The sequence below is a fragment of the Pristiophorus japonicus genome, chromosome 22 (assembly GCF_044704955.1).
Source record: "Pristiophorus japonicus isolate sPriJap1 chromosome 22, sPriJap1.hap1, whole genome shotgun sequence".
NCBI classification, from domain to species: Eukaryota; Metazoa; Chordata; class Chondrichthyes; family Pristiophoridae; genus Pristiophorus; species Pristiophorus japonicus.
In genome coordinates, this window is record NC_091998.1 from 2217579 (window position 1) to 2242840 (window position 25262).

General features: G+C 50.1%; 1 protein-coding gene across 1 annotated transcript in view; it reads left to right on the forward strand.

Annotated features, from left to right (window-relative positions):
- Positions 1 to 25262, forward strand: part of LOC139235156 (glutamate receptor ionotropic, delta-1-like) — a 765307-nt gene that overhangs the window by 628929 nt on the left and 111116 nt on the right. Inside the window, exon 5 of the mRNA XM_070866376.1 lies at positions 6349 to 6402. Within this exon, the coding sequence (XP_070722477.1) occupies positions 6349 to 6402 (54 nt within the window). The remainder of the gene's footprint in view (positions 1 to 6348; positions 6403 to 25262) is intronic.

Consider the following 25262-nt stretch of genomic DNA (forward strand, 5'->3'; position numbering starts at 1 on the left):
CCCCCCTCCACTCCCACCTCCTCCCTCCCCTCCACCCCCCTCAACTCCACTCCCCCTCCCTTCCCCCTCCCCTCCACCAACCCGCCCCTCCCCTCCACCCCCCCCCTGCCCCGCCCCTCCTCCCCCCCCCCCCCGGGGTTGTAATGAGTCTCTCTCAGGCCCCTCTGCTAATGCCTTTATTCAGCTTCAGCAGCCAGCGATTTCCCTCCCCTTCCAGTGGGACGGTGCCTGCTCCGTACTTTGTCCTCACTATTGGGCTGTAGTTCGGAGTCCTGGCTCCCAATCACACTCTCCATCCACTACTGTCTTTATTTTACATTTATATTTCAGCCCATTTCACTTATCTTTGGCTTCAGAGTTTTGACAGTTTAGCTTTTCACGTAAGAAAATGTTGAGACGAGAGAGAAATCATTCTCGTCAGCGGTAAAGCCTTGAGCCTTTTGTGTCGTGAGTTCAGACACAGAGATACAGAGGGGCCGTGTTGGTGGGTTTGAAAGGCAGCCTCAGCCCTGGAACAGTCGATCGCACAATCCTCTCCGGCTGCTCCGAACTGGAAGGAAACCTTCACAATATTGTTCTATTAGCGGCGAGGCGAGCGTAATTGGTGACCCGGGGCCTAAAGGGGTTATCCTCGACCGGACTGAACTCTGCTCGGGTAAAAGACACTGCTGATTGGCTGCTGCTGGCACAGCCGGTGTGGAATCCGTGCTTCATAAATTAGCCGTTTCATTTGATAGAAAGCACGGGCGACAGAAAGTACATTGGAGCAGATCCCAGAATTGGAATGGACAGCAACAGATAAATGAGGAAAAGGTCGGTGCTGATGGAAAAGGGGAAAGCAGACCCAGGAGCAGACCCAGACCCAGGACCAGGACCAGACCCAGGACCAGGAGCAGGAGCAGACCCAGACCCAGACCCAGACCCAGGAGCAGACCCAGACCCAGGACCAGAAGCAGGAGCCGACCCAGACCCAGGAGCAGACCCAGACCCAGGAGCAGACCCAGACCCAGACCCAAACCCAGGAGCAGACCCAGACCCAGACCCAGACCCAGGAGCAGACCCAGACCCAGACCCAAACCCAGGAGCAGACCCAGACCCAGGACCAGAAGCAGGAGCCGACCCAGACCCAGGAGCAGACCCAGACCCAGACCCAGGAGCAGGAGCCGACCCAGACCCAGGAGCAGACCCAGGAGTAGGAGCCGACCCAGACCCAGGACCAGGAGCAGGAGCCGACCCAGACCCAGACCCAGGAGCAGACCCAGACCCAGACCCAGAAGCAGGAGTAGGAGCAGACCCAGACCCAGACCCAGGACCAGAACCAGGAGCAGACCCAGACCCAGACCCAGGAGCAGGAGCCGACCCAGACCCAGGACCAGGAGCAGGAGCCGACCCAGACCCAGACCCAGGAGCAGGAGCAGACCCAGACCCAGGACCAGGAGCAGGAGCCGACCCAGACCCAGACCCAGACCCAGGAGCAGGAGCAGACCCAGACCCAGGACCAGGACCAGGACCAGGAGCCGACCCAGACCCAGGACCAGGAGCAGGAGCAGGAGTCGACCCAGACCCAGGACCAGAACCAGGAGCAGACCCAGGACCAGGAGCAGATCCAGACCCAGACCCAGACCCAGGACCAGGAGCAGACCCAGACCCAAACCAAGGACCAGGAGCAGACCCAGACCCAGACCCAGACCCAGGACCAGGAGCAGCAGAAGAGGGAAGTAACGGAACTGCCTGCCATCGGGAGAAGTCGGTCAGTGAGCTGAGCAGGTTCGGCCGGGAGATCGATGGTGAACGGTCAGAGACAGGGAATCAATCCCAACCTTTCATACAGGCATATTGTAACTGTATTATCCATAGAATGTATTACTTAAAAAAGATAATGGATTAATTCTAGTTCGAGAATATTTAAAGCTCTTTATATTAACCCTTTCTTGTCCTCAGTTTCAGGCATTCAGTGTTTCCTGACTCCCCATTGGGTGAACAGTGAATATTGACCTGAGGAGTGATCTCACTACCGGATATCATTACCACATCATCAAAATTAGACTTTAAAAAAACGACATAAAAATAGAAAATTAGTAAAATCTTTCCTCTGCTTTTTGCCTTTTATTTCCCGTATTATTCCCGCCATTCTCACCTTCCCAGTGTTTCCAGAGTTTTGTTGCGATAACTGATTGTTTGTGTGTGACGTTCTGTAACTCGGAGACTTCAGAAAGTACTGTATCAGTACGAATGTCTTTCTCTGTACCCTGTTTCCCTCTGCTAAAGAACAGTAAGAGTTCCATATCTTCCCTCTTCCTTCAGCGCTTTCTTAGTTAGTCTCAAAGATGAAATAAAGTGGTTGGTCGCAACATGGGAAGTAAAACCAGCATCCCTGCTCTCTCTCAATATCAACTTTAAAAGCACAGGTATATTCCTAGCATTTAGATAGGATACATAAGCAGGAGTTTACATAGGACACACGAGCAGAAGTATATTCTGCCCCTCCGACAGTGCGGCACTCCTTCAGTACTGCCCCTCCGACAATGCGCCGTTCCCTCAGTACTGCCCCTCCGACAGTGCGGCACTCCCTCAGTATGCCCCTCCAACAGTGCGGCGCTCCCTCAGTACTGCCCCTCCGACAGTGCAGCGCTCCCTCAGTATGCCCCTCCAACAGTGCGGCGCTCCCTCAGTACTGCCCCTCCGATGGTGCGGCACTCCCTCAGTACTGCCCCTCCGATGGTGCGGCACTCCCTCAGTACTGCCCCTCCGACAGTGCGGCACTCCCTCAGTTCTGCACTGGAGTGACGGCCTACATTTTATAGGAGTTCACTTGGGATAAATGCAAGCTTTGTGGCACCAGAGGTGACTGAATTGTCTGCTTTGACCCAGTGCTAGGGGGCTATGGGGATTTGTACACACGAAATATAAATATGAACCAACCTATCAATTTGTTGCACAGCATTGAAAGACAAAAACTGTAAAGATTTGGGATTAAACATATTGGTGTTTGTGCAGAATAAATATTCTCAGTGGTTAGCATCCAGAGCACGGTTCAGGTGAGAAGAGTAGAGTGTGTAATAAAACTCACTGGCAGCTGGTGTGGTGTGACACTCGCAGATCTGAACATCGAGCACGTGAGCAGCTCGGTCAATCTGTAACTGCAGTGAGGAAAGGCCGCACGCACACTCTCTCCGCTCGGCCCGTGCATTGCAGACAGCACCGATCACCGACACCGATCACCGACACCGATCACCGACACCGATCACCGATCACCGATCACCGACACCGATCACCGACACCGATCACCGATCACCGATCACCGACACCGATCACCGATCACCGACACCGATCATCGATCACCGATCACCGACACCGATCACCGATCACCGACACCGATCACCGATCACCGACACCGATCACCGACACCGATCACCGATCACCGACACCGATCACCGATCACCGATCACCGACACCGATCACCGATCACCGATCACCGACACCGATCACCGACACCGATCACCGATCACCGACACCGATCACTGACACCGATCACCGATCACTGACACCGATCACCGACACCGATCACCGACACCGATCACCGACACCGATCACCGATCACCGACACCGATCACCGACACCGATCACCGACACCGATCACCGACACCGATCACCGATCACCGACACCGATCACCGACACCGATCACCGACACCGATCACCGACACCGATCACCGATCACCGATCATCGACACCGATCACCATCACCGATCATCGACACCGATCACCATCACCGATCACCGATCACCGATCACCGATCACCGACACCGATCACCGACACCGATCACCGACACCGATCACCGATCACCGACACCGATCACCGACACCGATCACTGATCACCGACACCGATCACCGACACCGATCACTGACACCGATCACCGATCACCTATACCGACACCGATCACCGATCACCGACACCGATCACCGACACCGATCACCGACACCGATCACCGATCACCGACACCGATCACCGACACCGATCACCATCACCGATCGATCACCGATCACCGACACCGATCACCGACACCGATCACCGACACTGATCACCGATCACCGACACCGATCACCGACACCGATCACCGACACTGATCACCGACACCGACACTGATCACCGACACCAATCACCGATCACCGATCACCGACACCGATCACCGACACTGATCACCGATCACCGATCACCGATCACTGACACCGATCATCGACACCGATCACCGACACCGATCACCGACACCGATCACCGACACTGATCACTGATCACCGACACCGATCACTGACACCGATCACCGATCACCGACACCGATCACTGACACCGATCACCGATCACTGACACCGATCACCGATCATCGACACCGATCACCGACACCGATCACCGACACCGATCACCGACACTGATCACTGATCACCGACACCGATCACTGACACCGATCACCGATCACTGACACCGATCACCGATCACCGATCACTGACACCGATCACCGATCACTGACACCGATCACCGACACCGATCACCGATCACCGACACCGATCACCGATCACCGATCACCGACACCGATCACCGACACCGATCACCATCACCGATCGATCACCGATCACCGACACCGATCACCGACACCGATCACCGACACCGATCGATCACCGATCACCGATCACCGACACCGATCACCGACACCGATCACCAACACCAACTGCACTGTCTACCCCACAGAGAGTTACTTGCTAATGACAGCGCGGAGTGAGGAGCGGTGACTGCGGAGTGAGGGGCGGTGACTGCGGAGTGAGGGGCACGGAGTGAGGGGCGGTGACTGCGGAGTGAGGGGCACAGAGTGAGGGGCGCGGAGTGAGGGGCGGTGACTGCGGAGTGAGGGGCGCAGAGTGAGGGGCGCAGAGTGAGGGGCGGTGACTGAGTCACTGCGGAGTGAGGGACGTGGAGTGAGGGGCGGTGACACTGGAGTGAGGGACGTGGAGTGAGGGGCGGTGACACTGGAGTGAGGGACGTGGAGTGAGGGGCGGTGACACTGGAGTGAGGGACGTGGAGTGAGGGGCGGTGACACTGGAGTGAGGGGCGTGGAGTGAGGGGCGGTGACACTGGAGTGAGGGACGTGGAGTGAGGGGCGGTGACTGAGTCACTGCGGAGTGAGGGACGTGGAGTGAGGGGCGGTGACACTGGAGTGAGGGGCGCGGAGTGACGGAGCCTGTGGCACGTGTGCAGTTATTCTAGTGATAAATGAAATGTTTCGATGAAAAGAATGAGTCTTGGAGCATCAGAGGCAGCAGGGAAACATTTTGTTGCGTTTCTTTTTTCGATGCCAGTTCTGTGTAATGTAAGCCTTTTTTTTTAATTGCACACGAGTTTGTGCATATTTTTAAATGTATTTTCCCAGAATGAAATGGTGCATTTTATGCAGAATATTAATCACTGGCTCAGTGGGCAGCACTCGCATCTCTGAGTCAGAAGGTTTTGGCTTCAAGCCTCACTGCAGAGACCTGAGCACAAAATGTAGACCGATACTCCAGGGCAGAACTGAGGGAGCGCCTCATTGTCGGAGGGGCAGTACTGAGGGAGTGCCGCACTGTCGGAGGGGCAGTACTGAGGGAGTGCCGCACTGTCGGAGGGGCAGTACTGAGGGAGCTCACTGCACTGTCGGAGGTGCCATTTTTTGGATATGTTAAGCCATTTGCATGGATGTAAAGTGTCACGTGGCACTATCAAAGAAGAGCAGAGAGTTTTCCCAGTTTCCTCCCTCGACCAACCCACCAATAGTGAGACACACTGACGGTTCATTCATTTGCTGTGTTGGGATCAGAAAGGTTTTCCAGTTCCCTTTGTCTGGTTCGGTGCCTGACTGGAGATGCATTTACCGTTAGTATAGTGGTTATGTTACTGGCTAGAATCCAGAGGCCATGAGTTGAAATCCCACCGTGACACCAGGAAATAATGACCATGAAATGAGTGGGACGGGAACTCGCTGCTGGTACTGGGCCTGCCCTACACGTGGCTGTAGCTCCGCCTGCTGAGGTGGACACAGTGCCCTCTGGGCAACTCGGGATGGGCAATACATAGTGCCAAGCCAATGTTGCCCACAACCCAAGAATGAAATTTAGAAGAGAGAATGATGAAATAGAAAATAACTCCTTCAAAAATAAACAACTCTGCAATGTATTTGTTGTATTCAGCAAAATAATCAAGTATTGTAGCATTTGTCAAGTCATTTGGTATTTTAGAAATACTTTCAACTCTCTACGCCATTGGTCCCTAATGCCTGGTTGTACCTGCATTACTTCTAATGATTCACCTCTTGTGTTTTCTCAGGCTGTGGAGACTAACTTGGCCTCGAAGGACAGCCATTGGGTCTTTGTCAACGAGGTAAGCCCAGAGCCTCTGTTACACACACTAGCAGCATAAATCTCTTCACTAAATGTGGGGTTACTATCGGCGAACTCACACACTGCTGACTGGTCAATGTGGGGATTGTCTATGCTAAGTGGAAACCAATTCTCCAACAGGAAGAAGAGAAAATGCGAATCCAGAGTCATCCCTGAAGAATTCCTCTCCCTTTCCTGGGATTGGCCAAGGGTTGGTCCATGGGAGGTCGGTGCACCGTCAGATCCATAACCCAGTCGGGCAGGACCCGAGCTGGGGAGCTTGGTGCACACGGGTGTTGCCTCACAATCTAAGGCTAGTTTTCTGAGGTAGATCTGCGGCCAATGGGAGTCGGGTTGAGATTTCCAAACTCACCTCACACAGGGACCCTCACACACAGCCCAGGGACACTGTCACATAGGGACCCTCACACACAGCCCAGGGACACCGTCACATAGGGACCCTCACACATAGCCCACGGACACCGTCACACAGGGACCCTCACACACAGTCCAGGGACACCGTCACATAGGGACCCTCACACATAGCCCACGGACACCGTCACACAGGGACCCTCACACACAGCCCAGGGACACCGTCACATAGGGATCCTCACCCTTACAGTCCAGGGACACCGTCACACAGGGACCCTCACCCTTACAGCCCAGGGACACCGTCACATAGGGATCCTCACACATAGCCCAGGGACACCGTCACACAGGGACCCTCACACATAGCCCACGGACACCGTCACACAGGGACCCTCACACACAGTCCAGGGACACCGTCACACAGGGACCCTCACACACAGCCCACGGACACCGTCACACAGGGACCCTCACACACAGCCCACGGACACCGTCACATAGGGACCCTCACACATAGCCCACGGACACCGTCACACAGGGATCCTCACCCTTACAGCCCAGGGACACCGTCACACAGGGACCCTCACACATAGCCCACGGACACCGTCACACAGGGACCCTCACACACAGCCCACGGACACCGTCACACAGGGACCCTCACACACAGCCCACGGACACCGTCACATAGGGACCCTCACACATAGCCCACGGACACCGTCACACAGGGATCCTCACCCTTACAGCCCAGGGACACCGTCACACAGGGACCCTCACACATAGCCCACGGACACCGTCACACAGGGACCCTCACACACAGCCCACGGACACCGTCACACAGGGACCCTCACACATAGCCCACGGACACCCACACAGGGACCCTCACACACAGCCCAGGGACACCGTCACACAGGGACCCTCACACATAGCCCACGGACACCGTCACACAGGGACCCTCACACATAGCCCACGGACACCGTCACACAGGGACCCTCACCCCCGCCCAGGGACACCGTCACACAGGGACCCTCACACACAGCCCAGGGACACCGTCACACAGGGACCCTCACACACAGCCCACGGACAGGGCACTTTATCCATCAGTTTGTCCTGGGTTGGATCACTGGCCCCAGTGGTGAGAATCCAGTGCCTAATACACTGTCTCCTTTATTTACCATTAAGTCACTGCTTTGCAAGATACGATCTTGCTGACTCCAATCCTGCACAATCTCAGTACGTTTGTCCCAGTATTGATACTGAGTGTCCGCCCAGAATCACAGGTCCGATATTGAGGACTCCAATACTGGTGTAAGCTGTAAGGAGGGGAAGCACTGAATGCACTCATACATTTTTATGACCTGTTTTGTCTGCTGTTAATGATGCTGTTATCCCATCGATAATAAATGGACTAAAACCTTCATTAAAGCAGCAAACAGGCTTTTATTTCTGTCCATTAAATATTCATAACTAAAGGCGCACAGCACTATTTAAATTCCAGTGAGATGATGCAGTAACGGTGTTCTGTGCCTGCATCTTCTTCAGTACCTCTTACTAAGATCTGGTATTTATTGCACGTGCTAGTGACATCTAGTGTCAAGCATTGGTACTGTGCCAGTCTTTCTGTGGATAAGATTACAGGATTAATTGAAGGGACAAAGGATTGTGAAATACAAATATATGCACAAACCTCACAATTAACAGACAGAATTAAATCACTCTATTTCGATGTAATTGTCCTTTTCAGATACAAAAACAACGATTCAAAGCCTTTCTCATGCAGTGCCATTTTAATACTTCTAAATGGTTTGATTACAAAGAGCAACACAGCTGTAAATGTTACATTGTTTTAATGAATTCTGTCTGATTGCGTTGCAGGGCCAGCTCACACTGGAACATTATTTGCCCCCGTGTAATGTAAATTAAACCGCTCAGCAGGTGATTGCAGCTTCTCACCACGACTGACTGTAATAATAGTTTGAGAATCATTGACTAATACATCATAACAGCATTATTTCCAGACATTGATTTTTGTATTGAACATTTTTTCCCTTGTGCTAGTTCTGTAGCAGTCCCTGGGTTCAGTGCATGGAAGGCAACGTTGCTGCAGTCAAAACAAATCCTATTGAACATTGCTCCTATCATCCTATCCGACTTTATCCTGGTCTCCATAAAAACATAAGAACATAAGAAATAGGAGCAGGAGTAGGCCATAAGGCCCCTCGAGTCTGCTCCGCCATTCAATAAGATCATGGCTGATCTGATCATGGACTCAGCTCCACTTTCCCGCCCACTCCCCATAACCCCTTATCCCCTTATCGTTTAAGAAACTGTCTATTTCTGTCTTAAATTTATTCAATGTCCCAGCTTCCACAGCGCTCTGAGGCAGCGAATTCCACAGCTTTACAACCCTCTGAGAGAAGAAATTTCTCCTCATCTCAGTTTTAAATGGGCGGCCCCTAATTCTAAGATCATGCCCCCTAGTTCTAGTCTCCCCCATCAGTGGAAACATCCTCTCTGCATCTACCTTGTCAAGCCCCCTCATAATCTTATACGTTTCGATAAGATCACCTCTCATTCTTCTGAATTCCAATGAGTAGAGGCCCGACCTACGCAACCTTTCCTCTTAAGTCAACCCCCTCATCCCCGGAATCAACCGAGTGAACCTTCTCTGAATTGCCTCCAAAGCAAGTATATCCTTTCGTAAATATGGAAACCAAAACTGCACGCAGTATTCCAGGTGTGGCCTCACCAATACCCTGTACAGCTGCAGCAAGACTCCCCTGCTTTTATACTCCATCCCCTTTGCAATAAAGGCCAAGATACCATTGGCCTTCCTGATCACTTCCTGTACCTGCATACTAACCTTTTGTGTTTCATGCACAAGTACCCCCAGATCCCACTGTACTGCAGCACTTTGCAATCTTTCTCCATTTAAATAATAACTTGCTCTTTGATTTTTTTCTGCCGAAGTGCATGACCTCACACTTTCCAACATTATACTCCATCTGCCAAATTTTTGCCCACTAACTTAGCCTGCCTATGTCCTTTTGCAGATTGTTTGTGTCCTCCTCACACATTGCTTTTCCTCCCATCTTTGTATCATCAGCAAACTTGGCTACGTTACACTCAGTCCCTTCTTCCAAGTCGTTAATATAGATTGTAAATAGTTGGGGTCCCAGCACTGATCCCTGCGGCACCCCACTGGTTACTGGTTGCCAACCCGAGAATGAACCATTTATCCCGACTCTCTGTTCTCTGTTAGTTAGCCAATCCTCTATCCATGCTAATATATTACTCCAACCCCGTGAACTTTTATCTTGTGCAGTAACTTTTTATGTGGCACCTTGTCAAATGCCTTCTGGAAATCCAAATACACCACATCCACTGGTTCCCCTTTATCCACCTTGTTCGTTACATCCTCAAAGAACTCCAGCAAATTTGGCAAACATGACTTCCCCTTCATAAATCCATGCTGACTCTGCCTGACTGAATTTTGCTTTTCCAAATGTCCTGCTACTGCTTCTTTAATAATGGACTCCAACATTTTCCCAACCACAGATGTTAGGCTAACTGGTCTATAGTTTCCTGCTTTTTGTCTGCCTCCTTTTTTAAATAGGGGCGTTATATTTGCAGCTTTCCAATCTGCTGGGACCTCCCCAGAATCCAGGGAATTTTGGTAAATTACAACCAATGCATCCACAATCCCTGCTGCTACTTCTCTTAAGACCCTAGGATACAAGCCATCAGGTCCAGGGGATTTATCTGCCTTTAGTCCCATTATCTTACTGAGTACCACCTCTTTAGTGATTGTCCCTGCTTTCTCCACCCCTGCCCATTCCTTACGCTACTACTAGAGTACTGTGTCCAATTCTGGGCACCATAATGTAAAGGAGATGTCAAGGCCTTGGAGAGGGTGCAGAGGAGGTTTGCAAGAATGGTACCGGGGATGAGGGACTTGAGTTATGTGGAGAGACTGGAGAAGCTGGGGTTGTTCTCCTTGGAGCAGAGAAGGTTAAGGGGAGAATTACTCGAGGTGTTGAAACTTATATAGAGCAGATCAGGAGAAACTGGTTCCAGGGGCAGGAGCGCCGGTAATCAGAGGACACAGATTGAAGATGATTGGCAAAAACTCAGGGGAAGATGAGGAGAATGTTATTACGCAGCGAGTTGTTGTGATCGGGAACGCGCTGTCTGAAAGGGCGGTGGGAGCAGATTCAATAATAAATCTCAAAAGGGAATTTGATCAATACTTGAAAAGTAGACATTCGCAGAGTCATGGGCAGTGGGATGAATTGGATTGCTCGTTCAAAGAGCCGGCACAGGCACGATGGGCCGAATGGCCTTCTGTGCTATATGATGCGATTAAATTCCCATCCAGCTTAGCACCGGCAATGGGGCCGAGTGAATTCACTCCATTGTTGTTGGTCCTGACCGAACCTGGCCCCTTCAGTCATTTGAGTCCCTCTGTGTGACCAATCGCTCTGGACATTGTCTACCAACGTTGCCTTGGTCACCCTCTGTGTGACCAGTCGCTCTGGACATTGTCTACCAGCGTTGCCTTGGTCACCCTCGGTTTCCCGCTCCATGTATCTCTGCACGCACGGCCACGAAACGTGTTCTAGCTCTTTCCATTCTTCAAACGTGTCCAAACCTTCACAGCGGCTTTTCCTAGATCATCTGTGCATCCCGGATACTCCCAGTGTGCTTCTCAACCAGCTCATCTCTGCTGATGGTATCTTTTGCTCAGCGACTTTTCTCATGTTGCAGCACGCAGGTGTGTGTAATAACATGGAGAAAACCATCGCTTCATAAACTCTTACCTTCATTTTTACTGACCGTTTTAGCCTTCCATATCCTGCTTAACCTTTCAAAAGTAGCATTTGTAACAAAATAGATGAGTTGACAGCACAAATAGATACAAATGGGTATAATCTGATAGCCATTACAGAGACGTGGTTGGAAGGTGACCAGGACTGGGAACTAAATATTCAGGGGTATTTGACAATTCGAAGGACAGACAGAAAGGAAAAGGAGGTGGGGTAGCACTGTTAATAAAGGGTGAGATCAGTGCATTAGTGAGAAACGATATTGGCTCAAAAGATCAAGATGTTGAATCAGTTTGGGTGGAGATAAGGAATAATAAGAGGAAAATGTCGCTGGTGGGCGTTGTATATAGGCCCCCTAACAGTAGCTACACTGTTGGACAGAGCATAAATCAAGAAATAATGGAGGCTTGTAAAAAAGGAACGACAATAATCATGGGCGATTTTAACTTTCATATTGATTGGACAAAGCAAATTGGTTGGATTGCCTTGAGGAAAAGTTCATAGAGTGTATCCGGACTAGTTTCCTTGAACAGTACATTGCGGAACCAACCAGGGAGCAGGCTATCTTAGATCTGGTACTGTGAGACATGATTAATAAGCAATCTCCTAGTTAAGGATCCTCTAGGAGTGAGTGACCATAACATGGTTGAATTTCAAATTCAGTTGGAGGGTGAGAAAGTTGGATCTCAAACCAGGTTCCTAAGCTTAAATAAAGGAGACTACAAAGGTATGAAGGCAGAGTTGGCTAAAGTGGACTGGGAAAATAATTAAAGTGTGGGACGGCTGATGAGCAGTGGCAGACATTTAAGGAGATATTTCATAACTCGCAACAAAAATATATTCCAATGAGAAGGAAAGACTGTTTGAGAAGGGATAACCATCCATGGCTAACTAAGGAAATAAGGGAGGGTATCACATTGAAAACAAAGGCATACAATGTGGCCAAGACTAGTGGGAGGCCAGAGGATTGGGAAACTTTTAAAAGCCAGCAAAGAATGACTAAAAAAATGACAGAGAGGGAAGATAGATTATGAAAGTAAACTAGCACAAAATATAAAAACAGATAGAGTTTCTACATATACATAAAAAGGAAAAGAGTGGCTAAAGTAAACGTTGGTCCCCTAGAGGATGAGACTGGGGAATTAATAACGGAGAACAGGGGAATGGCAGAGACATTGAACCAATATTTTGTATCGGTCTTCATAGTAGAAGACACTAAAAACATCCCAATAGTGGATAATCAAGGGGCTATAGGGAGAGAGGAACTTAATATAATCACTATCATTAATGAAGTAGTACTCGGTAAAATAATGGGACTAAAGGTGACCAAGTCCCCTGGACCTGATGGCTTATGTCCCAGGGTCTTAAAAGAGGTGGCTGCAGAGATAGTGGATGCATTGGTTGTAATCTACCAAAATTCCCTGGATTCTGGGGCAGCCCCAGTGGATTGGAAAACCACAAATGTAACACCCCTATTTAAAAAAGGAGGCAGAAAAAAAGCAGGAACCTATAGATCAGTTAACCTAACATCTGTTGTTGGGAAAATGCTGGAGTCCATTATTAAGGAAACAGTATCAGAACATTTGGAAAAGCATAATTCAATCAAGCAGAGTCAACATGGTTTTATGAAAAGGAAATCATATTTGATAAATTTGACATAAGAGATTACTGTACAAGATAAAAGTTCACGTTGTTGGGGGTAATTATTAGCATAGATAGAGGATTGGCTAACTAACAGAAAACAGAGAGTCAGGATAAATGGGTTATTTTCCGGTTGGCGAACAGTAACTAGTGGGGTGCCGCAGGGATCGATGCTGGGACCCCAACTATTTACAATCTATATAAATGATTTGGATGAAGGGACCGAGTGTAATGTAGCCAAGTTTGCTGATGATACAAAGATGGATGGGAAAGCAAGTTGTGAGGAGGACACAACAAATCTGCAAAGGGATATAGACAGGCTAAGTGAGTGGGCAGCAATTTGACAGATGGAGTATAATGTGGGAAAGTGTGAGGTTATCCACTTTGGCAGAAAAAAATAGAAAAGCAAATTATGATTTAAATGGAGAAAAATTGCAAAGTGCTGCAGTACAGAGGGACCTGGGGGTCCTTGTGCATGAAACACAAAAAGTTAGTTTGCAGGCACAGCAAGTAATCAGGAAGGCAAATGGAATGTTGGCCTTCATTGTAAGGGGGATAGAGTATAAAAGCAGAGAAGTCCTGCTGCAACTGTACAGGGTATTGGTGAGGCCACACCTGGAGTACTGCATACAGGTTTGGTCTCCGTATTTGAGGAAGGATATACTTGCATTGGAGGCTGTTCAAATAAGATTCACTAGGTTGATTCCTGAGATGAGGGGGTTGACTTATGAATATAGGTTGAGTAGGTTGGGCCTATACTCATTGGAGTTCAGAAAAATGAGAGGTGATCTTATTGAAACATATAAGATAACGAGGGGGCTTGACAAGATGGATGCTGAGAGGATATTTCCACTCGGGAAACAAAATCTAGGGGGTGTAGTCTTAGAATAAGGGGCTGCCCATTTAAAACTGAGTTGAGGAGGAATTTCTTCTCTCAGAGGGTTGTAAATCTGTGGAATTGTCTGCCCCAAAGAGTTGTGGAGGCTGGGTCATTGAATATATTTAAGGTGGAGATAGACAGATTTTTGAGCGATAAGCGATTAAAGGGTTATGGGGAGCGGGCAGGGAAGTGGAACTGAGTCCATGATCGGATCAGCCATGATCTTATTGAATGGTGGAGCAGGCTCGAGGGGCCGAATGGCCGACTCCTGCTCCTGTTTCTTATGTTCTTGTGTTAGAACCAAGTCCAGTGCTTCCTCGTATAACTGCTTCCAGGATCTGTCAGTGACCCCCTCCCCCCAAGGTCGACAAACCTTTGCACCTCTTCAATTGCCTTCCCTCGACCTTCCGTCTCAACATCTTCCTGACGCTTTCCACATGACATGACCATTGCCTTTTTATTAATGTGTAATCCAACTCTCCACATACACCACATCAGTGCGTCTCTGCAAATCGGGTTCAGATGTTGCTAGCAGGTCAATGTCATCAGCAAATCTGAGACTGTTTAAAATGTTGCCACATGAGGAGACTTTGCCAATATCATCTTTTAGTGTAAGATTCATTACTGCTTCCAGTACTGGATTAAATAAATCAGATGTCAGTGTGCATCCTTGTCTCACCCCAATTGTTGATCTAATCCATTCTGCTAGTTTGCTATCCACTGTAACGGTGCTCAGGGACTTGTTATAGATGCTTCCTATCAGTCTGACAAGTTTCTCAGGAATACCATGCATCCTCAGGACATGCCATGTCTGTTCTCATCAAAGGCCTGCTTACAATCTATCAACCTGTTGTTACAGTGGATGTTGTGTCCTGTACATTTCTCCAAAATCTGCCTTATCACAAACTGTGGGCCTATTGTACTTGGCCCTGCTCTCAGACCCACGTGTTCTTTCTGCAGTATCACCTCGTTCTATCTGCAATGATTTAGTAAATACCTTTCGGGGTTTACTTAGTGAGATGATTCCTCTGTAATTGATGTGCTTGGTCCTGTCTCCTGTGAAGATTGATCTTATTGCCTTTCCCCAGTCTTCAGGCACTTGCTCTTCGTGAATTTTGTTAAACAGTCTTCGCATCACTCTCTCAGTATGTTCCTCACCCGCCTGCAGCACTGAAGGCTTTACATTGTCTCCGAGGAATTCCTCCATCGGTTATGGGCGGTGAGACTGACATCTCGGGTCAAATACTGAGAGAGGGAACATGAAACAGCTGGAAAGGGATGGGATGGGAAAAGAGAGCCAGCATAGATACATGGGAGAGAAGGTTTGCTGAATAGATTTACTGGTGTGCGATTTAAGCACGGCTTTTGATGTTGTGTTGCACAGTGGGAAGGCATGGGAGAAGCGGCAAGCACTTTGATAACGAGTAGGTTAGAGAGAGCTTTACACCACGTCATAATCCTGGCACAAAGCATGAAACACTCCTACAAAAAGATTTATTCCTTCCAGTACATATTCTGCTAATATTTACATGTGAAGAAAGTACAATATGTTTATTCATCTCTACCATTTATCAGCAGCTTTGAGGAAATACAAAAGAGAGAATTGCATTTATAGACTCTCTATCACATGTCTCCGAGAGGTCTCAGGGCTTCACACAAGGAATTACTTTGAAGTGAAAGTAATGTCAGAAAGAGAAACAAGTTATTTTGAAATCTTGCTGTGTTCAGAGCCTGTTTTCCCTTTCATCCTCCGATCCACTTGCACTCACAGTGTTCCCGTCTTATTGTTCCAGTTCCTCCCCTGCAAGCGTTCCTGCTGTCACGCGGTATCTGTGCCGATGGTGACCAGCACACGTCTCCAGATACACTTGGGATTTGTAGGAAATTGCTGCAGATGCTGGCGTTTCCTTAGTTTCCACGGAGACATGCAACAGAACCAATTGAAAGAGTTTCTATAGACATATAACACAAGCCAACACTGCCACCGGAACATGTTTGCTTACTGTAGTGCCCCATTATAAACAACGATCGCACATTGGGAATCCCACCCACTGCACAGAATAAACCAGCACTGAAAACAATCTGCCGGGAATTCTACTCTGCTCCAGGTACGGTTCCCACTGTATTAACGTAAAGGTGGAATCATATTGGGATTGGAGCTGTGTTCCCAGCGATAATTGGGCCAATTGATGTTTCTAACCTGTGGGAGACGGGTGTTTCCTGCAGGATTAATCCCGCCTCACAGCAACATGCCCAGCATTAAGACCACCTAACTTAGCATCACATACACTATTTGCCAATCGAGCCCGGACTGGTGCAGCAGTGACAAGTACCAGCTACACTGTCACTGGTTGGTCAGTCTCTTCAGCTACCTCGTTGCCTGGTTAAATATCTGACGTCCTCATCGATTTCCTGATTATAACCGACTAATCTGTCATGTATTCAACTGTCATTGTAACCCATGTATAAGCTGACCTAAGTTGTATACCTTGAAAACGCTGATCACAGGGGGCGAACTTGTGGGAGACACTCCTAACCTGGACAATTCCGGTATAAAAGGGGAAGCTCCACCCACCGTCTGCCTCTTGAGGTCTTGGTAATAAAGGTAACTGGTCACAGAGTGATCTTTTCTCAAGTATGGGCCTCGTGTGCATTCATACTGTATAATAAGGACATATTATTGGCGACGAGAAACTGGGATTTAAACCACGCGAGCATGGCCACTAGCAGCACAGAAGAGAGGTACTGTGTTGGTGATGATTGGCACGACTTTGTTGAGAGACTACAGCAAAGTTTTGTCACTAAGGAATGGTTGGGACATGATTCGGCCGACAAACGCAGGGCTCATCTCCTGACGGTTTGTGGATTCAGAACGTACTCCCTGATGAAGGACCTTCTAGCGCCAGAGAAGCCGGTGGACAAGACGTAAGTTGATCGGGGAGCAGCATGCATTTGGCGAGACACCGGTTTTACACGCACCGGCGGCGAGAAGGGCAAAGCGTTCCAGACTTCGTGGCAGACCTCCGGCGACTGGTGAGCCTATGTAAGTTCCCAGATGCATGCAGAGCGGAGATGCTGCGAGACTTTTTTATTGAGGGCATCGTGCATGCTGGGGTTTTCAGGAAACTGAATGAGACCAAAGACTTGACCTTGGAAGCAGCGGCTCTGATAGCCCAGACATTTATCTCAGGGGAGGAAGAGACCAGAATGATTTATGGCAAAAATCTTGGCTCAAATGTGGCAAGCGACCAGGGAGTCAACATTGTTAATGCGGCACACAGTTCTCCAGGCAGACAAGGGCAATCGGACATGCCCAGCATGTAGTCGAACCCAAAGGGGGAATTCAACAGAGACAATGGCTAGCTGAACGGCGATTCATGCCACAGCAATGGACAATGCGGCCAGTAATGGGGCCATCAACACCTGTTAATAGTTCGCTTAAGGACAGTTACAGAGACAGTCAGAGACGATCGACTGGTAATGGACCTTTTGTTTCCAACAACGGGGCCTCCACCTCATGCTGGAGGTGTGGAGGCAAACACACAATCAGCAATATACCTGCAGAAACTGCAACGTCAGCAGTCACTTGGCGTGTATGTGCAGGAAGCCTGCAGCCAGGTTGATGTACGAGGAGGACGGGCCCGATGTAAGCCCTACGAGGCCAAATGAATACTGGGGGAAATCGCTGGAAGCTGAAGTTCAGCGAGTTCATGTGGAGCACGTATACAGTTCATATACCAGGACACCACCGATAATGATGAAAGTGCTCCTCAATGGCATCTCAGTATTAATGGAGCTAGACACTGGGGCCAGCCAGTCCCTGATGAGTATCAAACAGTTCAAAAAGTTGTGGGTGACCAAGGCCAGGAGGCCAAAATTATTGCTGATTGACGCACTGCTATGGACATATAGAAAGGAGATCATTCCGGTGCTAGGCAGCGCCACGGTAGTTGTGACCCACAAAGTTTCGGAGAACAGGTTGCCACTCTGGATTGTCCCGGGGGACGGTCCCGCACTACTGGGGAGGAGTTGGCTTGCTGTCATGAACTGGAAATGGGGCGATGTCAATTCAATTTCTTCTGTGGAGCGAGTATCATGCTCACAGATCCTGGACAAATTCGACTCATTATTTCAACCCGGCATCGGCACTTTCATGGGGACCAAGGTAGTGATTCACATAAACCCGGACGCCAGGCCAGTACACCACAAGGCCAGAGCGGTGCCGTACGTGATGCTGGAAAAGATAGAAGGCGAATTGGACCGCCTGCTGAGGGAAGGCATCATCTCGCCAGTCGAATTCAGTGACTGGGCGAGCCCGATTGTGCCGGTGCTCAAGGCGGATGGGTCGGTCAGAATATGTGGCGATTACAAGGCCACCATCAATTGGGTGTCACTCCAAGACCAGTACCCGCTACCGAGAGCGGAGGACCTCTTTGTGACGCTATCCGGTGGCAAACCTTTTTCAAAATTGGACCTGACCTCAGCTTACATGACCCAGGAGCTGGCGAGTGAGTCGAAGAAGCTGACCACCATCACGACACACAAGGGGTTGTTTGAGTATAATAGATGTCTGTTCGGGATTCGTTCGGCCGCCGCGATCTTTCAGCGAAATATGGAAAGCCTCCTCAATTCGATTCCAAGGACGGTAGTTTTTCAAGACGACATCCTCATCACGGGTCACGATACTGAAGAACACCTCCACAACCTGGAGGAGGTGCTACGCAGACTGGACCGGGTAGGGCTGCGACTGAAAAAAGCGAAGTGCGTCTTCTTAGCTCCAGAGGTAGAATTCCTGGGGAGGAGGGTAGCAGCAGATGGGATCAGACCTACTGCGTCTAAAACAGAGAGCGCCCAGACCCCGTAACACGATGGAGCTGCGTTCATTCCTGGGGCCCCTGAACTATTTTGGCAACTTTCTTCCCAAATTGAGCACGCTGTTAGAGCCGCTACACGTGCTCCTACGCAAAGGTTGCGAATGGGTCTGGGGGGACAGCCAGGAAAGGGCTTTTGATAGAGCACGCAATTTGTTAAGCTCCAACAAACTGTTAACGTTATATGACCGGTGTAAGAAACTTGTTTTAACGTGTGATGCATCGTCCTATGGGGTCGGGTGTGTGTTGCAGCATGTGAATGACTGGTCAGTTACAGCCGGTAGCTTATGTCTCCAGAAGTTTGTCTCGGGCAGAAAGAGGCTACAGGATGGCAGAAAAGGAAGCGCTAGCATGTGTATCTGCAGTAAAAAAAACGCACCTGTTTGGCAGGAAATTTGAGCTGGAGACAGATCACAAACCCCTAACGTCCCTTTTGGCCGACAACAAGGCCATAAATGCAAATGCATCGGCCCACATACAGAGGTGAGCACTCACATTAGCCGCCTATGACTACACAATTCGGCACAGACCGGGCACTGAAAACTGCGCCGATGCACTCAGCAGGCTCCCACTAGCCACCACTGAGGGGACAGCTGAGCATGGTACTGAGATGGTCATGGGCTATTGAAGCTTTCGAAAGCGAAGGCTCACCTGTGACAGCCCGTCAGATTAAAGTCTGGACAAATAAACACCCGCTACTGTCTTTAGTTAAGAAATGTGTCCTGAATGGGGACTGGGCAGCCACGTACGGGGCATGCCCTGAGGAATTTAAACCGCTTCATAGGCGCAAGGATGAACTCTCGATTCAGGCCGATTGCCTACTGTGGGGAAACCGAGTAGTCATGCCCCAGAAGGGCAGAGAGGTGTTTATCAGAGAACTTCACAATGAGCACCTGGGCATTGTCATGATGAAGGCAATTGCCAGGTCACACGTTTGGTGGCCAGGGATAGATGCAGACCTGGAACTTTGTGTTCGCAGGTGCAACACGTGTGCTCAGCTGGGCAACGCACCCAGGGAAGCCCCCCTTAGGCCCTGGTCCTGGCCCGCCAAGCCATGGTCACGCATCCATGTGGACTACACAGGTCCTTTCATGGGAAAAATGTTTTTGAGTGTACCGTTTTAAATTCAAGCACATCCTCTGCCATGGTAGAAAGTCTACGGGCAATGTTCGCCGCCCATGGTCTACCGGATGTCTTGGTCAGCAACAATGGCCGTGTTTCACAAGCACTGAATTCCAGGACTTCATGGCAGACAATGGAATTAACCATGTTAGAACGACACCGTTCAAGCCGGCCTCAAATGGCCAGGCAGAACGAGCAGTGCAGATAATCAAACAGGGGATGCTCAGAATCCAAGGGGGTTCCCTACAAAGCCACTTATCACACCTCCTGTTGGTCAATAGATCCCGATCACACTCACTCACAGGGGTTCCACCCGCAGAGCTGCTAATGAAAAAGACGCTCAAAACCAGGTTATCCCTTATACACCCACTATGAAAAAAATTGTTGAGAGCAGGCGCCAGCCACAATGTGACTACCATGACAGGAATGCGAGAGTGCGATGTATTGATGTCAATGACCCTGTTTTTGTCCTTAATTACGCTGCAGGGCCCAAATGGCTCGCAGGCACTGTGATTGTCAAAGAGGGGAATAGAGTTTTGGTAGTTAAACTTACCAATGGACAAATCTGCCGCAAACACGTGGATCAAACTAAAAGGAGGTTCAGCAACCCCATAGAAGAAGCAGAGGAAGAACACGATGTAGAGTTCACTCCACCACAGGTGACCGAACACCGGAACCAAAGGGAGGAGAGCCCAGTCACTGTGGGCAATCCGGACAGGCCTGAGGCACCGCAAACAGCAGACACTCAGGCCAGCGCCCAACAACCGGAGCCCCAACTCAGGCGCTCTGCAAGGGAGCGTAAACCACCAGAGACACTCAACCTGTGATCCCAATAAGACTTTGGGGGGAGGTGATGTCATGTATTCAACCAGCATTGTAACCCATGTATAAACTGACCTAAGTTGTACACCGTGAGAACATTGACCACAAGGGAGTGAACTTGTGGGAGTCACTCCTAACCTGGACTTTCAGGTATAAAAGGGGAAGCTCCACCCACCGTCTGCCTCTTGAGGTCTTGTTAATAAAGGTAACTGGTCACAGAGTGACCTTCTCTCCAGTATGGGCCTCGTGTGCAGTTATACTGTATAGTAAGGACATATTATAATCAATACTTAAAATCAAGACCGTCGACCCTCAGTGAGTGTGATAGTGAGACCCCCCACCCCCGCAAGTGAGAGTGGGGTAGTGAGCACACGGACCATTTCACACACACCGTCCCCCTCCTCCCAGTGAGAGCGATAGTGACCACAGCCCAGTTACACACTCCACCCCGCCCCCACCAGTGAGAGCGATAGTGAGCACACAGCATCCCCCTCCCAGTGAGAGCGATAGTGAGCACAGAGCCCCCCCAGTGAGAGTGATAGTGAGCACACAGCATCCCCCCCCCAGTGAGGCGATAGTGAGCACACAGCCCCCCCAAGTGAGAGTGATAGTGAGCACACAGCCCCCCCAAGTGAGAGTGATAGTGAGCACACAGCCCCCCCAGTGAGAGTGATAGTGAGCACACAGCATCCCCACCCCAGTGAGAGTGATAGTGAGCACACAGCTTCCCCACCCCAGTGAGAGTGATAGTGAGCACAGAGCCCCCCCAGTGAGAGTGATAGTGAGCACACAGCATCCCCACCCCAGTGAGAGTGATAGTGAGCACACAGCTTCCCCACCCCAGTGAGAGTGATAGTGAGCACACAGCCCCCCCCCCCCAGTGAGAGCGATAGTGAGCACACAGCCCCCCCAAGTGAGAGCGATAGTGAGCACACCAGCCCCCCCCAGTGAGAGCAATAGTGAGCACACAGCCCCCCCCAGTGAGAGCGATAGTGAGCACACAGCCCCCCCCCCAGTGAGAGTGATAGTGAGCACACAGCCCCCCCCCAGTGAGAGTGATAGTGAGCACACAGCCCCCCCCAGTGAGAGTGATAGTGAGCACACAGCCCCCCCCCCAGTGAGAGTGATAGTGAGCACACAGCCCCCCCCCAGTGAGAGTGATAGTGAGCACACAGCCCCCCACCCAGTGAGAGCGATAGTGAGCACACAGCCCCCCCCCCCAGTGAGAGCGATAGTGAGCACAGACCAGTTACACACACCCCTAATAAATACTTTTATTTAAAGGAATCAAGACGAGCATGTAATTGACTGAACAGAACCACAAACGAGCCAGAAAGATTCACCGAGCCGTTCTGTCAAGTTCAATTATACAGAATGTGGGGAAAGGTGTACATACTAAAGAGCGGTGACAGCTTTGGACAGACTGGGAGACCATGAGCAGGCTGCCCAGTGCACAGACCATTCGCTGTTAAACACATTTCTGTCAATCTGAGCTTATTCATTTTTAATTAAATAACTTTGAAGATCCTCTTTTAGTCTTTGGGTCTCCTTTCAGCACAGAGCATGTTCCTGATTGCACTGTCAGGACAAGATCCTCAACCGGAGCAGGCTGTACCCACCCTGGTTACCTATCCCCCCGCTATAGCTTGCTTTAATTCTTGCTCTAATACTTATCCAGTTTCCCTTTAAATTATGTTTTCAAATCTGCCTCAGTGGCCACTTGTGATAACACATTCCATGTTCTAATAACCTTCCCTGTAAAAAAATGTACTTGCTGCGAGTGCTAATTAGGCCTGGGTACAGTAGTGTAGCGGTTACATTGCAGGATTAAACCAGAGAATGGAAGTTTAAATTTCACCATGGCATTTAAAAACTAAATCTGGAAAAGCCGGTCTCAGTAAAAGTGACCATGAAGCGGTCGGATTGTCATAAAATCCATCGGGTTCACTGACGTCCTTTCGGGAAGGAAATCTGCCGCCTTTACCTGGTCTGGCCGATATGTGACTCCAGACCCACAGTAGTGTGGCTGACTCTTCACTGTCCCCTGAAATGTCCGAGCGAGCCACTCGGGAATCAAACTGCTACTGCAGCGGCTCAGGAAGAAGGCCCACCATACTTCTTGGGGCAATCCGTGCCCGCCTTGCCCGTGATGCCCACCTCACAAGAATGAATAAAATGAATTCTCAGTCCCGTTGTCTCTGATTGGACAGGCAGTGGAAGCAGGGCGATGGGAAGATGCTGAGTGAAGAGTTGGGGAAGAGTTACAAGAGGTGATTGAAGGCGTGCTCAAAGCGGCAGGTTTCACGGTGCGGAGCGAGGTAGTGGGGTGGGAGGGTTTACGAAAGGTCAGCGACTTCAGCCTACCAGCCAACAGTGGTAGGAAGGGAGGAGGGCTCGATAACCAGAGCTGGGGAAGGAGATATGCTGCAATGTAGGGCTGGCAAAGTGTAGAGAGCAAGGTGAGGTGAGGCTGTGGATGGGTGGGAGATTGAGGACCATGGTACTGATGAAGCATGGAGGGATGGGAAACCAATGTATGTTGGTGAGGGCAGAGGTGATAGGGTGTGCGTAGGATATGAACAGCAGAGTTCTGGATGAGTTGTAGATTATGTAGGATGGTGGTGGGAAGACCAGAGAGGGGAGCATTGGAGAAAATTAGCCTTTGGGGTACTTTTTTTGAAGTAGTGAAGTTGTGGGCGGGTTTGGCCAGGGCACCAGAGAATAGCTGGGCCCTGACATCGAACCACCTTAAGCTGTTGAGGAGCAGCCGAACACTGGATAAGACCAACTGCTTTCCCCGGTTGTGAGCTTTGATGTCTGAACGCCTGCTGCTTCTATTGAAGCTACTCTGGGACATTGGCCCTAAAACTGAGGTCCCTGCTTTGGCCCAGCCAGGGGGAAGCACAACTCGAACGTCTCTTTGCTGCTGAGGAAGTTGATGCCTCGAGCGCACTTTCTCCTGTTCATGACAATAGAATTCGCAGAATATATATCAGCCTATTGCAGACAATCATACAAATCTGCTCATGCGGAAGAAATATCAGCATCTTCACATGTTGCAATATTTATGTCCCTGAAATACCCATCAATATTTGATCATTGACATCAGCCCCTTTGGACTTTGGAGTAAAGGTTTGTATCTGCATCTTTAATGAAGAAGGGGCCAAGAGTATTCACAATTCCCGCCGATTCCGACAGTGGAGACTTTGGCTGTCAGTCCTCACAGGCAGTAAGCCCTTGGATGACTGAAACACTGTTCTCAACAGTGACTTTGGGGCCCAAGCAAGCCTTTCCACTCGCAAAAACAACGGTTTGTTCGGGCTTCCAGGCCGGGTTCTGACCCCGAAGGATCCAGTTGCCACAAGTCAGCCGGAGCCCGGTTGGGGTGGGAAATATTTACAAAGTGACACCGCTCGAATGCTGAAACGACCCGAATAAAAGTCTCTCCAACTCTGGAACTATGCAGGCTACATCACAGCTTTGAAACCATTCAGAGACATTGGATACCCAAACCAGCCCCACACTGTACTCCCAACAAAGCTCTTTGATATCTGAGCTAGCAATCTGTGCAACTAGCAGGTGGACTGCTTGGTGTTGGAGTCATAGTTCCCACAGGCAGATAAACAGAATATCATCACATGGGATTTCCCCTTGAAAAAGTACCCAAATGGATGAAGAATCGTATTTCATTTACTACATGTGCGTGTCAGCTGTGGCTCAGTGGGCAGCACTTTCTCGCCTCTGAGCCAGAAGTTGTGGGTTCAAGTCCCATTCCAGATATTTGAGCACAAAAATCTAGGCTGACACTCCCAGTGCAGTACTGAGGGAGCGCCGCACTGTCAGAGGGGCAGTACTGAGGGAGCACTGCACTGTCGGAGGGGCGGTACTGAGGGAGTGCCGCACTGTCGGAGGGGCAGTACTGAGGGAGCGCTGCACTGTTGGAGGGGCAGTACTGAGGGAGCGCCGCACTGTCAGAGGGGCAGTACTGAGGGAGCACTGCACTGTTGGAGGGGCAGTACTGAGGGAGCGCCGCACTGTCGGAGGGGCAGTACTGAGGGAGTGCCGCACTGTCAGAGGGGCAGTACTGAGGGAGCACTGCACTGTCGGAGGGGCAGTACTGAGGGAGCACTGCACTGTTGGAGGGGCAGTACTGAGGGAGCGCTGCACTGTTGGAGGGGCAGTACTGAGGGAGCGCCGCACTGTCAGAGGGGCAGTACTGAGGGAGCACTGCACTGTTGGAGGGGCAGTACTGAGGGAGCGCCGCACTGTCGGAGGGGCAGTACTGAGGGAGTGCCGCACTGTCAGAGGGGCAGTACTGAGGGAGCACTGCACTGTC